Below are 16,131 nucleotides of genomic sequence, written 5' to 3'. Positions count from 1 at the left end.
AGAAAATACTCAAGTGTACATATATTCTGGACTATTTCGTCTTGACTGTTTATTTCAAATTTCACGAGCACGTTGGAAATTAGCGTGAAGTATGTAAAATTGTATCTTAGTTAACCACTCTTGCTTTAATCGATAGCATTCCCCTTATTATTGTCACGCCCTCCGAATCTCTTTGTAACACATATTTCAACTTAATACCTGTAACCTTGATACACGATCTTTAATTTCATTGGTTAAAGAGTTTGATCTCACAAAGGCCGACAACCGCGTCCGGGGATGAAAGGAAGATATTTCATTGGTCACGACATCATATATAAGATTCTAAGAGCGTACGTGTCATTTTGTACAAATAGTGTTTTCCTCAAGCTCACGTCAGTATCGGTGTGCTTGCATTCAAGGCATTCTCTTGAAAGTGTAGTCGTCACATTAGAATAATGAACAGGCAAATCGTAATCGCTCTTTTGAGCTTAGGTATCGTAGCTTTCTGCGAGGGCAAGGAGTTTTCGGAACTCTTGGAAGAAGAAAAATTCGTTGAATCCGTAAAGAATTGTATACTGGATAAAGATTCGTGCGACGAGATGGGATTTAAAGTGCGAAGTAAGATATTTTACATCTCTCTCTCTCTTTCTATATATATATATATATATGTAATATTCGCCCATATATTTTTTCTCTCTATATAAAATATATCTATACGTGATCTCTCATCGTAAATTGCAAATGGCGCGCTTACGAAATTACGCTAGTGAAATATGGCGTTCGCGACGAAGGCGCGTCAAGAGGAAGCCTCCGATTTCGTCTTCTCGCTGAAAATTAAGATTCCCGTTTCGCACGTATGTACAGATGTTCTACTACCTGAACTGATCAGCAGAGATTGCGAAAGTTGCAGTCCTTCTTTGAAAAAAGACGGACAAACATTGCTGGCGCACCTGAAGGAACGATATCCTACCGAATGGATAATCATCTCTCACATGTACGATCAGGAGATCTACGATATTCCTGGCTATTACACGACTCCGCTGATACCACCGCTATGAAAACCGACTCGCAGTTATTTTTATTTTTATTATCTGTTTTCTCTAGCATACTTGCAAAACGTAATTTAAATGTTAAAAATTTTAATATATACATGTAAAATAATAAAATACCGTAGTTCTTTTTCAATATACACATATATATATGTATATATCAATGCGCTACCATTTACCGTCAAATTACGATCGAATGATTCTAACGGCTGTGTGAGGCTCCGATAAAACAGAAAGATATTTGGCGATATTTCAATCGTCGTGAACATCTTTCCAAGGTGATATTTTTGTTAAAGATATTCAAAACGTAAATACGACTTGCTGGCAACAAATCGCTCCGCTCTCACCACTGTATTCCTGCATATTTTTCTAGTTTCCGAATGTTTACATATCGCGGTAAATGAGATGTTTGTTTGAAAAAGTGATCGCGAAAAGTCGGAAGAAGTTGACTTGTTCCACGATATAATAACATGTAGCCGTGAATCTTTATTATTCGTACAGATATAGCGGGATCATTGGAACGACTTTCTCCTTCGTGTGTTCTATTTCTCCTCGGTACCCGTTGGCGGTAATCATGACAAGTTCTTGAACTTAAGGAATTACAACGTGTGGAATCGACCGCAGCAAGATGATACGACGCCTATCTATCGCCCAGAAAGTGTGGCGATTATATAATTCTCTTCTGATGCAACACGATAATAATGCGGGTCAAAGACTCGATGTGTCATGAATATCGATAAGACGGAGATTGTCGTCGCAACGATAAAGCAGACCGTATATATTCTAAGAAAAGAAAAAATTTGAAAATTCGAATTATACTGTGTTTATACATCATTATTTATATACACGCGTGTATATATATTCCTCTTGCTCGAGATCATGGAACCTGTTGTTGTTTTCCGATTGCAAGGTCGATCACTCGGCCGTGAGAAGGGAAAGAAAGAGCAGAGGCTACGCCGAGAGAATCTCGGTGAAATCAAATGTAAATACGAATATAAATGATCGTTACATGCAAGATGATGGATTGACGGCGGAATAAATAAAGAAAGTAAGGAAAAATGTTGCTTCCTGAGACAACGAAATGCATCGGTGAGCATTATACTCCGTCTTCTCCGTTCACGCGCCACCCTGTCCTCCACTCGGCTATATAAAAGCTAGAACCGTCGCTGTGACACGCAGTCGCGGATTACCTTTCAACTCTCGTCCGAAGCGTCGTCGGCCAAGATTTATCGTACTCGCGTACACGTCCATCGAATACGTTGATGATCCCTCCAGGATGAAGAAGTTTCTCTTGATCTCGCTAACCTCACTGATCGCCTTGTCCATCGCCGCCGAAAAGTATCCTGAGAAATACGACAACGTGGACGTGGATAGAATTCTGCAAAACAATCGTGTTCTCACCAATTACATTCGTTGCTTGATGGACGAGGGACCCTGTACCGCCGAAGGTCGCGAGCTGAGAAGTAAGCAAATAATTGAAAATAATTTAGTTATGTGTAAAACGCGCTATTCCTTAGCGAAGAACCGACTTCAATTCGAAACCTCGTTTTCCCCTCCTCAGGAAGAACTACACGCGGATGTCGAAACTCTAAATTCCTCGACTGATTTCAGCTTGTTTTAACGGCACTCCAATTTATCACGTTGACTGCCGCGTTGATTTCCAAACCGTTGAATTATCAAAGAAAAATGCGATGAATAAATGTGATTCAGGACATGTATCTTTTACCGCAATCTTATAGATGCGATTAATTAAATGTAACTTATTAAAATATCGTCGTAAAGAGCAATCGCCACACGGCATTCAACGAAATCGGGCAAGAGATGGATCGCGGGAGTTTACTGTTAGGAAAGAATAATATTGATTTAAAATAATTTGTTGCGCCCATTATATGGGGATACCAAAGACGATGGTGAACTTGCGTTGATAACTATCCATATGTTACACACACCGACGCACAATTACTTTTCTTACCTAAATGTAAGGGCGATATAAATGCGATGAATGTGCGCTCTGTTTTATCAACGGACAATCTAACCAAGATTACATATAAAAATGTTTCTTTCCGCATCTTCTCAGATCTCCTAACTTTCGTTGAAAAAATATAAAAGTGTTCCTTTTGGAATTTTCTTAATTTGAGCACACTCGGCACATAATCTGTAGTATCTCTGTGTCGCGTAACTATTTATACCAACCGATAGCTAGAGAAATGTGCATCGTTTTCGTCTCATACGATGCTCCAAATTATTTCCGCGCATACTTTCACCGTGTACAAATATTTATATATAATTCTACGCAACCAATAAAACGTAAATTTTGCAAAAAAAATTCATCAATAAAGTTTTCAAAAGTATAATATTCCCTTAATTCCCGATCATATATATCTCTTCCTTGAGATATTCAACTCTCGTTCAATTGCGGGGAAGAACTAGTTCTCATTAATGTGTGAGTTCGTTCAAGAATGACAAGGATACTTTACACACACACACACACACACTCTGGTTCTCTTTCCGCTCGGATTAAAATTATCCCGTCCGTTCGCTGCTACCTTCCTCAATTTCCCAGTTGGGAAATACACGGTGACTGACTGCAATTACGGCAGAGTACTCGACACGTACTCTCTCTTCATTACATAATGCCCACCGTGAACTTTCTCATGCAAGATTGCATTCAGTCTACTTAAGTGACCGTCTACATTACATCCTTAAGATCAAAATTATTTCAAGAGGAAAGTGTGGGTACAGTATGTCGAATATATTCGGTACTATGAGACTTTTATGAATAGTCAGTCGTCGTGCGCGCGTCAACCAAAGCATTTGTGTCCTCTCTCTTTTATCCACTATAAATAAATAAATTATATATATATATATATATACATACCTATAGCTCAAATTTTATTACATTTATACATAATTATAATAATGCTGTTATGCAATTGCACCGGAATAATAACGAAAATATATATTTTCTCCTTTCCTCTTTTTTATTTCTAGAGACATTACCGGATGCTCTATCAAATGGTTGCAGCAAATGCAACGATAAACAAAAGGCTACAGCGGAGAAAGTGATAAATCATCTTAAAATGAAACGATCCAGAGACTGGGATCGACTCATCTCTAAATACGACCCAAACGGCGAATACAGAAAGCGCTTTGAACAATCTTAATGTAGTCGACATATTTTGTTTCACGCACATTACAACACACAATCGTCGCGTGAACTAGAATTTATTGAAATATACTTCACTGCGAAATGTCGATATTTATTCGAGTGAAATCCGATCCGTTATACGAATGGAACCCTAACGAGTGTTTCGCCTTAATCAATTTTTGCCGAGTCAACATTCCTCATGAGTGTGACCCTATTTCGTTCGCACTGCAAAATATGCTCAAGTATAATTCAATACATTACTTTGTGTTTAAATATATAAAAGAGATATTTTTAAGATATTCTTTAATAAAAAGGAAATAACTGCTAAAAAGATGTACCATTAGCATCAATACTGCGCTATACATCATTACCATCGAAATAGTTTCACGTAAAAAGTATATTTATAGCGATTAGTCTACACGTTGATGTATGTGCTATATGGGACATAAAAAGATTACACTTTTATGCATGATTAATTTTTCATTCGGCACGTCTCTTTTTGACCAACGATCCAAGCTGAAACAAACAAATATACAGGATAATTTGTACAATTTTGCGGTAAGTTTGCGACAGGAAAGAAGCCAAAAGTTGAAAGATTTGAAGGAATATGTGGAAGAAATCTCGTGATGAGAACAACATGCTCTCTGTTGTTATTATCCCTTTGCTGCTATTGATTATAAAAAATGAAATTGCTTATCATGATTGCTTATCATATAATATTAAAAATGCTTATTCAAATCTTCCCAAGGCTTAAATTTTTTTTCAATTTTCGAATTTTGGTGCTTTCCCTTTGTAAATACGCACGCGCGCATGCACGCACGCACAGAGGATTGTTATGCGTGAACATACTAGATCCGAAATTGCCGGTAGATTATTCGTTTGATCGGTAACCGTATTTTCCTGCTCACGAGTCTCCTTCTGTGTGGCCGCTTTTTTCATATTTCTATGTTGCGGAAAAGTAGGCATAAGTTTTGGGTCGCAGGCTGTAACATGACGAATCAGTTGATTGATAATAACAAAAATTCTTCATTATATCAAAAGAAGAAATATCAAATGTTATTTGTACGAACGTAACGGAGCTTCCTTAAAGTAACTGCTCTGCAAACATTCTTCGGCAGTCGCTCGTTTCTTTGGGTCGTACATAAATAAGAAATTTAACAATCTGAGACCAGCAGCACTCAACCACGGAAATCTTTGTTTCAAGTTGTTGTACGGTTGCTGCTTAAGTGTAAAATTCTGCAGCGCCGGTAATGAATTAAATTCAGGCCAAATAGCTTCACTGGGTGTGCCCAATAAGTCGACGATTAACTCTAGCTGTGCAATTTCTGATCTACCAGGTAATAAGGGTTTATGGCCCAATAACTCTCCTGATAACAAAATGCATTATATATATATCGCGTGTGTATGACACATGTGTCTAGGAAAGCTATAAAACCTTTCAAAAACTGGTATAAAAGAAACTTTCCTCGACTTTCCTTCTCACCTAAAATACATCCAGCTGCCCACATATCCACAGATGTCGTTTGTGTTTTGGCTTGCAACAGCAATTCTGGTGCTCGGTACCACAGTGTCACGACTCTAGGTGTCATTGGTTTCAAAGGCAAACCAAACCACCTGGCTAGTCCAAAGTCGGCAATTTTTACACAGCCCTTATCAGTCATTAAAAGATTAGAGACTTTTAAATCTCTATGAACGATAAAGTTATGATGCAAGTAACGAAGGCCTTTTAGTACTTGCAATACTATACATTTGACCTGGCTCTCAGAAAACGGTGCTTGCATATTGTCCAATAAGCTTGCCAAATCTTGTTCGCAATATTCCATTGCAAGGAATATGCTTTCTAGACTTCTGCCCACTACTACCTCCCTCAAATGAACAATGTTTTCATGACGACAGGACAGCAGAACTGAAATCTCCCTGAGGCCACTTACCGGCAGTCCATCCTTCTCATGCTCCATTCTTACCTTCTTCAATGCAACAACTTTATCATTTTTTGTATCTCTGGCTCTGTATACAATTCCATAAGTGCCTTCTCCGATACGATTCAACTTCTCAAATTCGGAAACAAATCTACATTTGCCAAGCTGCAACAAATAATTAAGAATTAACTTGTATAAGTAAAAACAAGCATGTGAAGATAAGTGAAAATTTTATTACAATATCATGCTCTGGTATTTCCATAGGTTTGCCAGTTAGGAAGGATGTTAATACTCCTTTCCTAGTGATCGGAGCAGAAGGATCCGGTCCTGAATCAGATATAGTCTTCTTATCACTATCATTAAGCTCCACGGACTTTTTCTCCAAACTTTCCTCTAGAATAGCAAAATTATTCTCATTACATTCTCAAGAATGCTACATTTTATAATGTTTCAACATCATTATATATACATTTTAGTAATTGTATGCTAATCGATAGAACGCATAGTGTAATTAGGTTAGGTTTACTAGTCTAACCATGCACATTCGTTTCTTCTGGACATTAACGCAAAAGTTATCACGGTAATTGACAAATTCTGTTTCTTTGAATAATCAAATAAATTAATAATAGGCACGACTGAAAAATTCCAACAACTCTGTTACACCGAGGCTAGTCTGCCATGTAGTATATCAATATTTATCTCACTTATATTTAATTCGTTTTTGCAGATATTTGCAGATTATTTACAGATATTTGTTATACCTTTTGTCATTTTCAACTACAAATAGACTGATGTGCAAGGAAAACAATCAAATGGCCTTCACCGCTCAAGCACCATAAAACACCATTGAAAACAATGTTTGACAATTTCTGTTTCCTAGTTTTGGCTACGGATCTCCTTAAGGCACATCTCCATCATTTTCTACTCTTGGAGGTATACCAGCGACATATCTCTCTGGGTGCGTTCGCGGAGCACGCTGTTAACGTCGTTGATCATCTTTAACTAGTTATTCTATCGCACGTGAGACAAACGTGACGTCTTAGCGCCAACAGCGTTTCCCCGAACGCACCTTCTCACACGTTAATGACGGCTCCGCATTGCATCCAATATCTAAAGTCAGCGGCACTTGTTTTCGTGCTTGCTGGATACAAATACTGCGTTCTGATTGGTGTATTTCCAAAAATGGATGACAATACACCAATCAAAACGCAATATTTCCATCCAGCAAGCAATCCAGCACAAATGCCGCTGGCTTTATATCAATTTGGTGAAGAAATATTATAAAAGAAGAAATTTGAAATTTAATGCTTAATACGTTCACTGTCAACACAAGAAAGCCGTTTGGCCGCAGTCATCATTGGCCCCGCCGTGAATGTGTTAAGGCTTGGTGGAAAACTAGTAGTTTGGATATGATAACATTGGTTCCAATCGGCTCAAGAAGGAAATGGGGAGGGAAATACGGATGACAAATTTGGCGCGAAAGATCATCGGGTACGTCAGTTCGTTACGACGAAGACTACTGAGGTGAGTCTGGTGGAAGATTGTGCGGAATTGCGCGTGTCAACTGACTAAAACGATAATTAAAGCGAGACAAGCGTATTGTTTTGATGTCTGTGCGTTTATAAGAAGACACCCGCTGTTCTTTTACCATCAAAATTGTCTTTAAACTTCACTGAAAAAGGAATCCCGCATTGATTTCTGACAATGGCAATAATTCATCCAGTGATTACTGGTTTAGCGGAAGTTTCTTCAAATAACGATACAGATTTCAATGAAAATGAACATCACATTGGAAATGATGAGTCCAACATCTCCAAAGATACTTCGATATGCAATAATGAATCAACACGTAATGACCAAAAGGGAAACGCTGAAAAGAACTCGAGAGAGATCGTTTGTAATAACATATCATCTAAGGGAGATGATATTTGCTGCAATCTTGAAAATTTACAAATTCCTATCACTTCAGCTAAGAATGGTTATCTGGATGATGAGACCGATCTCAGCAAAAACACTGAAGTTAGAGCTGATGATAAACACTTTAGTGTTAGTAGTGAGAATGGTGAAAAAATACCATCAAAGAAATTCATGACCCTTGTGGATAGTGATTCCGAGGATGAGATTAATACATATAAAACATCAAATGAAGAATTGTTTATTGATGATGAAGATAATCATTCTGGATCATCTGGATATGCACAAATTACAAAATATAAGGGAAGACCCAAGATTAAAAGTATAAGGAGAATAGTAGACAGTAAATCTGAGGATGATGAAGAAACAAGTAATATTTATCATTCTCCTCAAATGTCTGATAGAACTATGGGTGTTATTGTAAGCATAAAAATATTTGATAATTCCAAGGTAAAATGTTTAATATAAACTATACAACCATATCACACACACATGTATATTATGTTTCATAGACTGATCTAATCGATCCCGAATCTGAGGAAGAAAAAGAAGCATTTGGCAGTTCTGTCACATTTGATGACCTTGGTACTTTAGAAACCAAAGATGCTAAAGGAAAATCTGTCAAAAAAATAAAGGTAATGCATACGATGTTTTTAAACATATTTATTCTTTAATGTTAAATTGAAAACAAGAAAAAAATATATATATATATATTTATGTTTGAATTTTATGAAATATAGGGTTCCATAAGAGCTGCTAAAAATGAGGCAATGCACAAAATATACAGCGAAAGTCAGCGTTTATTGAGGGAAACAGGAGTTTCTTTACCATATCACAGACCTAAGCAACGTACATTACAAGAATTTTTAAGTAGAACAAAATTATCAGTATCTTTCCCAAAAGCACCTTCTACAGCTGTAAAATTAAAAATATCATCTGCTATAGTGAGGTAAGTCTATGCACGTGTGTCCATGTGTGTTATAAAACAGATCAAAGAATGCAAAACACTTATAATCTTCATATATGATTTTAAACAGCCAAATCCTTGCGAAAAAGGAAAAAGAAGCAGAACTATTTTACAAATCCTCAGATTCGGAAGATGATACACATGAAGCTATGTCATCAACTTACGAGAATATAAAAAAATCTTCCAGTGCAAATGAAGAGAAATCCTCCGCAGATATCGTACGTGCTGAAGACACACAAAATATTGGAACAAATGATCCGGATTCTCATGATAAAAGAGAGACTGTACAACAAAATGACACAGATCTCATTGCTCACGAGATATTGGTCGAAAATGATGGGGCAGATTGCCAAGATAATGGTCATGTACTTGGTTTGCCGCTTCCAAAGTTTACAGATGATATAGATAAAAAAAAGCTGCTATCCAAGTTAGCGCCAAATTCGAAGGTTACATTAAAAGGTTCACCGGGTATGATTATTGATCTAACGGACGACGTAAAATCAAGTTTAAAGGGTCCAAATAGCTTACTGGACAGATTTTTTGGTAAACACGTTGTTAATACAAATAAGCAGGTCGATGATAAATCCGAATTAACTGTAATACACTTGCAAGATACTGAGAATGGTCCGATTCCGGTTAGGGAAGTACTCCCGTATAAATTACCCGCTGATACCGATAATCCCGAATTAAACAAGCCCGGCGCTAAATTAACGCGTTTGAAAGAACATTTGAAGTTGCAAATGTCTCTGAAACGGAATGAAGAGTGGAAACAGAAGGAAATAGAATTGCAAACGCAAGAAAAAGAGATATGGAATGAGGAAGAAGAAATTGACTGTGATTTAGTAGACGAGCAGGAGAAAGCCGATATTTTAGAATTAAGTGATAGCGGAGAGAGTGAGCCCGAGGAAAATGATGTCCGTATCGAGGATAAGAAAAGGAAGAAGTGCTTGTTTGCAGACGACGAAGCAGAAGTTACAGATAGTGAAAATTTCGACGAGACGGATGAAGCAGGACTTGGCAAACAATCTACAAATCTCAAGCGTGGAAACAAGAAAAAATATACGGACGATGATGAAAGTGGCATGGAAGAAGAAGAAGAAGAAGAGGAGGAGGAGGAGGAGGAGGACAAAGGCACAGATGAAGATGAAAATAAAGTTGAAAGTGAAGCTGAATTTGCATACAAGTGTAACGATAATACTGGTCCAAGTATTAACATTGTCAGAAATGAAAAGAAAAGAAAGCGGATAATACAGAAATATCAAGACGACTCGGAAGATAAGGATAACCAATCAAAACGCACAGTGGTTATACGTGCGGTACGTTCCAAAGAGAATAGTTGGACAGATGAGAATGAGAACAAAAATATGCAACAGCAAGGACAAGTTACTGCAAAGAGTCAAATATGCAAGACGCCTATGAGAAAGTCACGCATGCTTGATTTTGTTTCTCCTATAACACAGTTGAGTGTATTAAATACCTCCTTCGATTCTAGCAAAAAAGAAGAACATCCGATTGATAAGCAGGAATTCACAGGGGATTCACAGAGTGATCAGTCTCCCCAACATGAGGTTAGAAATAAAACCATTTCACGGAAGAAGCTGTTTTATGACATTGAAGAAAGTATAGATGACGAATATCTTATGCAATTGTGCTCAACTAAATTTGAATCTACACAGAGGAGCGATCTAGATTTAAAAAGTTCAACATCGCAATCTACCGAGTTACACGAATTGGATACAGTAAGTTCCAACGCGATCGATGTGAAAAAACTGAAAAGTTCGGGAGTGGAGAATAAAAGAGAGAAGAATCTCTTCGATGGTTCTGTATATGGCACGGAAGAAGCAGAGGAAGTTGGCACGACGAGTTCGGAATTAAAATTGAGTGTTGTTTCTTCAGACGAACAATCGGACGAAGAAGATACGTTTTTAAAATTCAGAAAACGTTCCAAGAGATTGGATTTATCTGATTCAGAAGAGGAAGACGCTATCGATGAAGAGAACGACGATGCGAGTAATGAAGAGGAGGAAGAAAAGTATGTAGACTATGATTCTGAGGAGAACGAAGTGACGGTTGTACCGAAGAAGGATATACAAAGAGTCGCGGCTGATTTCTTGGAGGAGGAAGCCGAGTTGAGCGAAAGTGATTGGGACTCCGCTGATGAGGATGAGAAGGACTTGGATAAATTGGATTTTGAAGAGGCCGATGAAGAACAGATAGACGAGGATGAAGTAAAAGACGATCTGGGGAAGATTCATATGAAACAAGTGCTGGATGAAGATAAAAGAGAAGTTCGACTGCTTCAGGAATTATTGTTTGAGGATGGCGATTTACATACGGATGGAGCGGGTCGTGAACGAAAATTCAAATGGAAGAATATAGGTATGAGATATTTCATATACGTATATGTATATCTTTTCCTTTCTTTTTTCTTTCGGAATAAGAAATGTACATGATGTAATATGTAATGTGCATACATGTGTATGGCCATTGATACTACTTGCACGCATTCTATCAGATAAATTGGGAAACGATATCGAGATGTCTCAAGTGCTTGACGAAAATGATGGCTGGGTAGATGTGCAAGAAGATGAAGAGGAAGCGAAGTGGAATAAACTCAGACACGAAAGGGACAAATTTCTTGAAGAAAGAATGGTATAAAAATATTGTGCGATAATGTCGTCATATTTTTCTCACGATAGCACTGTTAATATTTGCACACGTGTATTTTCTTTTCTTCCACATGCATTCGTAGAAAACTTTAAGCAACGAAATCGAGGATGATTTAGGCGATAGTCAAATTTTTAAATTCGGACTGAAAACACTCAAGAAAGTCAAGAGCAATGAGTCTCAAAAACAAGATGTTTCTCCTGGCAAAGTGGATTTATCCGATGATACGGAACCGATCATGCCACGGAATATAACGGATCTTTTGTATGCTCCGAGCATTGGGAAGAAATCTCAGACAATATATGTAAGACTGTGCTGTTAATTGATTGATAATTACAGAGATACGATATCGTGGATTTTTTATATGTGATTCAACAAAAAAACTTCGTTGCTTTCTCTCGTAATCTAAAATGCATTTAGAAATATCTCTGAGAAAGATTCATTGCCACTTTGTACCTTTTACTTATGTGATTTCTATGTGCTCTTCCACATTGATCAGATATTTAATATCCGACACATGTATATACCTTTTTCTTACAGAATGTTATGAAAAAGCGTTCGCTTTTAACTCGAGGAGAAGAATCGTTGGCGAGAATAGCCACGTTGGTAAAGCAAAGTGATCCTGCTTCTCATACGGTGAACACAAGAAATTTTGTCTTCCAGTATATCGATCCATGTATAAATAGTATATCTAAAAAAGCAAGAGAAGAAAAAGGCCGGAATTTGCAAAACCAGGTAATTGTATCTGTTTAGATAATTTGAAGAAAGATTCATTGCTATTTTCTGCTTTTCGCTCATTTCCACACGTTCTTTCATACCGATCAATTATTTAATAGTATTTCTCAATATAGTAATAGGTAACGAATACTTGCTTCTTACAGCCTCGAAAAAGAAAGGTGACGTCGGAGTTTTCCTCGACAACGAAAAAAAGGACGAGGAAATAGAGATTAACCTTAAAGAAGAATACTTCTTATTTGCTACGAGACTGTGAGAGAGGTGTGCGCGTGTATGTGTTTAGAGAAGTGACGCTTTTGATACAACTTTTTTAAATGTACAGAATGAATAAATTTATATTTGTTGACGTCATAATAGAATGTACAAGAACGTTGACAGAAACAAACAAGGGACTTATTTTTGTATATAGATATAAATAGTAAATATATATACAAGAGCACAAAAATCACATAGCATGATCGAGAAGGAATGGTTTCTTTTTATATAAGTTTTTTCCTTCGTAATATCATTTTTAGGGGGGGCAGTCACTTAGCTGCTTTAATTATATTTTTAGGTCTGTTGCAATCATATTTATCACTAAATGTGATTGATTGAAAATAGGCTTAAGAATATAATGAAACAGTATTTGCTCGTATTTACCTGTAAGTTACATAAAACCTGAGTCAAAGGAAGGAAAATTAAATTCTTATTTTCCTTCATATTACATATTTATAGTTTTGTTACAACATGTTTCATCATGTCGTGTTGTATCAAGTCATTTGACCAAGAAAATATTTTAGCCACACTTGACTCGAAGTACAATCGCACAAAAGATCTTGAGAAATGTTTTTTTTTTTCAATGCAAAAGAAAGCAGAATGTACTGAACTTTACACCCCAGCTCTATTCCATACTCAGTCATCGTGGACTTTTTCTTTTGTACTCGATAAAGTCGCTTTAGTGCCGGAAATTCGGGTTGTCCGTTTGCCATCCCTTCGCATTCGGACCAAATTGGTACACCAATCTTCGACCGAGCACCGGTAGAAATATTTTGCTTTTGTAATAATACCTAAAAAAAAAAGGGCGTCCGGATAAATGACTTCGAAGTTTCGCAGCTGTTGAAAATGATGTTATTTATTACCTCATAGCTCTACTAAGCTTCTCGTAAGTCATTTTTGTATTTCCTTTTCGCGAACCCCATCGTTTCGCCACTTCGTCGCTTTTCACAAAGCGAAACTTAGCTTGCGAATAGTCCTCCCAGCAAATTAAGCTGGGGCATGTTTCTCTATTACGTAACAAATCTCTGATGAACTCCCATAGTTTACCTTGACTGGCAGCTGTAAGTGCAATTTGATAAATGCACTGTTATTCTCGTACACACAATATTCCCAAATTAAGTGGGAAGGTACTCACGATTCTTTTTTGTTTTTAATACTCTCGGTCTACCAGGTAGTCTTTTGGTTGCAATGTCCACGCTGTTGTCTGACTCTGCGTCTGAGAAAGTGTGAAAAACGTCAAAACGTTGATGTAAATCAATCGAGTGGGTAGTGTTTAGATCATTTAACTTACCGGATATGTTGCTGGAACTGATTCGCGCGTACTCGTCTTCCGATTGTGACTGAATAGTACCAAAGGACGGCACTGCGCAAACGACATGACGCTTGAAAAATTCATAGGTTTCGATGCTCGTTTCTCTAAATTTCTCAGAGTGAAATTTCACTCGGATGAAAATTCGAATCGATGGGGAAAATAGCGCCATTCGGAATCACGAGAGAGAGCGTATGTATGTGCGTGCATAATTCATAAACTTGGAGTGAACGAGTCAACCGATCGATTTGTAAAATGGTAGAGCGCATCAGATTCGCAATTTTTAATTTCGAATGTAACACTCGACGATTCGAGAAGAATTTACCGTATGTGAGCGAAAAAATTCACTCGAGTCTGACTTCTCGAATTTGGCCGTCACTTTGCTTTCCGAGTGGAACTTCGACTCGAAAAAATTTAGAGAGTATATATTTGTTACGTATGTATTAGGGGGATTTGGATTACTTTCGCGTCGGGGATTTCAGGATGTTTACATGGAGATTAGCAGCGATTAGTGAAATATTTAACATGGAATATGATTTGCAAGAAAACGCTTCTCCTCCTGACTTGTTTATGAAAGAACCCGTCTCTCGAATTACAAGGTCGGAATTCTGTAACATCACTGCTGTCGCTAAGGGTTCGCGTGTACATACACAGATTCGAAACGCGTTGTGAGTGAAGAAGATCGTACAATCGATCGCCGTATACAGGATCGTGATTGATAAAATCTTGTCGCGTAAAAGCGACGATTTCTTTCCCGGGAACGGCGAGACTGTGCTGAATAGAGCTGTAAGGCTGGCCCATGTACGACGCGGCTGACATAAGCCAGTTTATTGTTTCCTCCTGACACCAGTTTCTGATAGGTTTGTCCGACCACCCGGTGCCGTCAATCTCCTCGCTCTCGTCACCTATTTAAATGGAAATCACGTTAAAAAGTCGTATTTGTCGTCGGCATTTCGCGATGTTTGCGTGCGAATCCGCATAAATACATTTCGAAAACGTCGTTTTAGATCGATCAAACGATTAAATGCTAAAGTTAGCGCGGTTTCCTATAAATCGATGCAACACGTCACGCTAAACAGTCCCGAGAAACCCCCCCTCCAGAGCAACTGTCGCCGCATTAGTAATCGCACAGACCCATAGCGAGCGGGTGAAGAAAAAGAAAAAAAAAAATTAGAGGTCGCTTTGGAAGATATGACCGCGGTAGTTTGCATCGCGACGTGAAGTCGCGTTTGTTCGCGCTCACATGTCTCTATGTTTAATATTGAAAATTCCGCGCTTCACAACACGCGGGTAATAAAATGCTCTTACTACAGTTGATAAATATACAAGTCATTACTGCAAAGCAGAGGAAAAACGGCAGAATGATCGAATTTTCGACAGCTTGTTTCATCGACGATAAAAAGAGTTCGTCTGAACATTTCCTTCCCGAAATCGTCAAGGTTAATGGAAAAAGCTCCTGCTGAAGCTCGGCGTATATAATTTCTGTGATGATTGTGTGTCGAGATGAATTTATATCATTACCGAAGGAACATTTCTTCCTGGCCGGTTCGCGACTCGCTAAGAAATTGCTCCGTCTGGGCACCAGAGAATCCATATCCAAGAGCAAATGATCGTTCTCGTCCTCGTGCAAATTAATGAACGACGGATACATCTGCAATCACGCGCGCATATAGAGAGTGAGCACGGCCCTTCGCACTAGTTAACGACGTTATCGCACCTCTTCTATAGCGGGACTCACCTCCGACAAGTCGTTCTTGCCGTAATTGTTAAAAGAATCCATCTCTTATCGTCGTCACTTTCACCTTAATCTTATCATATAACAATATCCACGCGTAAATAATAATGGGTGTATTCTGCAAAGGGGCCGCGAGTGTGTGCGGCCGACCGACAATTGTATATACAAGAATCAGGCGGGAGCGCGTGCGGCGGTAATTGATAAAGAATGTATCGTCGCGCGATAACAATTCATCGTCGTCCTCGAAACGAGAAAGGTACGGCGCGTCGTCGTCCCGCCGTTGGAGCGACGCTATCGGTAACCGACCGTTTTGAACCACGAGGTTGCTCCACTCAACGGAGAATGACGGATATGAGACGACTGCGACCGCTGAGAGATCGCGGTGGGACGCAACCGCGGTCTGAGCAGGTTTCAACGGGGATTTCCCGCTCTGCGGTCGTGGCCAATCACCGCC

General features: G+C 38.3%; 5 protein-coding genes across 6 annotated transcripts; 3 read left to right on the top strand and 2 right to left on the bottom strand.

Moving 5' to 3' along the window:
* Positions 1–365: 365 nt before the first annotated feature.
* Positions 366–1,144, top strand: LOC106746019 (putative odorant-binding protein A10). The gene is made up of 2 exons (XM_014622118.1): positions 366–597; positions 844–1,144. The coding sequence occupies exons 1-2, from the start codon at positions 435–437 to the stop codon at positions 1,035–1,037; spliced, it is 357 nt and encodes a 118-aa protein (XP_014477604.1). The 5' UTR covers positions 366–434; the 3' UTR covers positions 1,038–1,144.
* Positions 1,145–2,190: 1,046 nt separating this feature from the next.
* LOC106746073 (ejaculatory bulb-specific protein 3) lies at positions 2,191–4,462 on the top strand. The gene is made up of 2 exons (XM_014622250.1): positions 2,191–2,491; positions 4,020–4,462. Exons 1-2 carry the CDS (start codon positions 2,305–2,307, stop codon positions 4,190–4,192), a joined length of 360 nt encoding a protein of 119 aa, XP_014477736.1. The 5' UTR covers positions 2,191–2,304; the 3' UTR covers positions 4,193–4,462.
* A 93-nt stretch (positions 4,463–4,555) lies between these two features.
* Positions 4,556–10,539, bottom strand: LOC106746071 (cyclin-dependent kinase 10). Of its 2 annotated transcripts, none has more exons than XM_014622246.1 (6): positions 10,454–10,539; positions 6,334–6,488; positions 5,660–6,260; positions 5,247–5,543; positions 5,026–5,159; positions 4,556–4,692 (listed from the first exon to the last, which is right to left on the bottom strand). In XM_014622246.1, exons 1-6 carry the CDS (start codon positions 10,482–10,484, stop codon positions 4,657–4,659), a joined length of 1,254 nt encoding a protein of 417 aa, XP_014477732.1. In that variant the 5' UTR covers positions 10,485–10,539; the 3' UTR covers positions 4,556–4,656. The 2 variants fall into 2 exon arrangements, with proteins under 2 accessions (XP_014477732.1, XP_014477733.1); XM_014622247.1 differs by lacking the exon at positions 10,454–10,539 and adding an exon at positions 6,857–7,013.
* On the top strand, positions 7,537–13,220 carry LOC106746069 (claspin-like). The gene is made up of 7 exons (XM_014622242.1): positions 7,537–8,429; positions 8,522–8,644; positions 8,750–8,958; positions 9,047–11,355; positions 11,492–11,628; positions 11,729–11,947; positions 12,184–13,220. The coding sequence occupies exons 1-7, from the start codon at positions 7,800–7,802 to the stop codon at positions 12,394–12,396; spliced, it is 3,840 nt and encodes a 1,279-aa protein (XP_014477728.1). The 5' UTR covers positions 7,537–7,799; the 3' UTR covers positions 12,397–13,220.
* LOC106746072 (ETS-related transcription factor Elf-5-like) lies at positions 12,983–16,030 on the bottom strand. The gene is made up of 7 exons (XM_014622249.1): positions 15,681–16,030; positions 15,464–15,593; positions 14,593–14,847; positions 13,925–13,996; positions 13,769–13,849; positions 13,497–13,692; positions 12,983–13,424 (listed from the first exon to the last, which is right to left on the bottom strand). Exons 1-7 carry the CDS (start codon positions 15,720–15,722, stop codon positions 13,313–13,315), a joined length of 888 nt encoding a protein of 295 aa, XP_014477735.1. The 5' UTR covers positions 15,723–16,030; the 3' UTR covers positions 12,983–13,312.
* Positions 16,031–16,131: the final 101 nt, after the last annotated feature.

This window comes from Dinoponera quadriceps, unplaced genomic scaffold, assembly GCF_001313825.1.
Source record: "Dinoponera quadriceps isolate SergipeBrazil2010 unplaced genomic scaffold, ASM131382v1 scaffold1782, whole genome shotgun sequence".
In the NCBI taxonomy this organism is placed as follows: Eukaryota; Metazoa; Arthropoda; class Insecta; order Hymenoptera; family Formicidae; genus Dinoponera; species Dinoponera quadriceps.
This window is presented reverse-complemented; position numbering and strand designations above follow the sequence as displayed.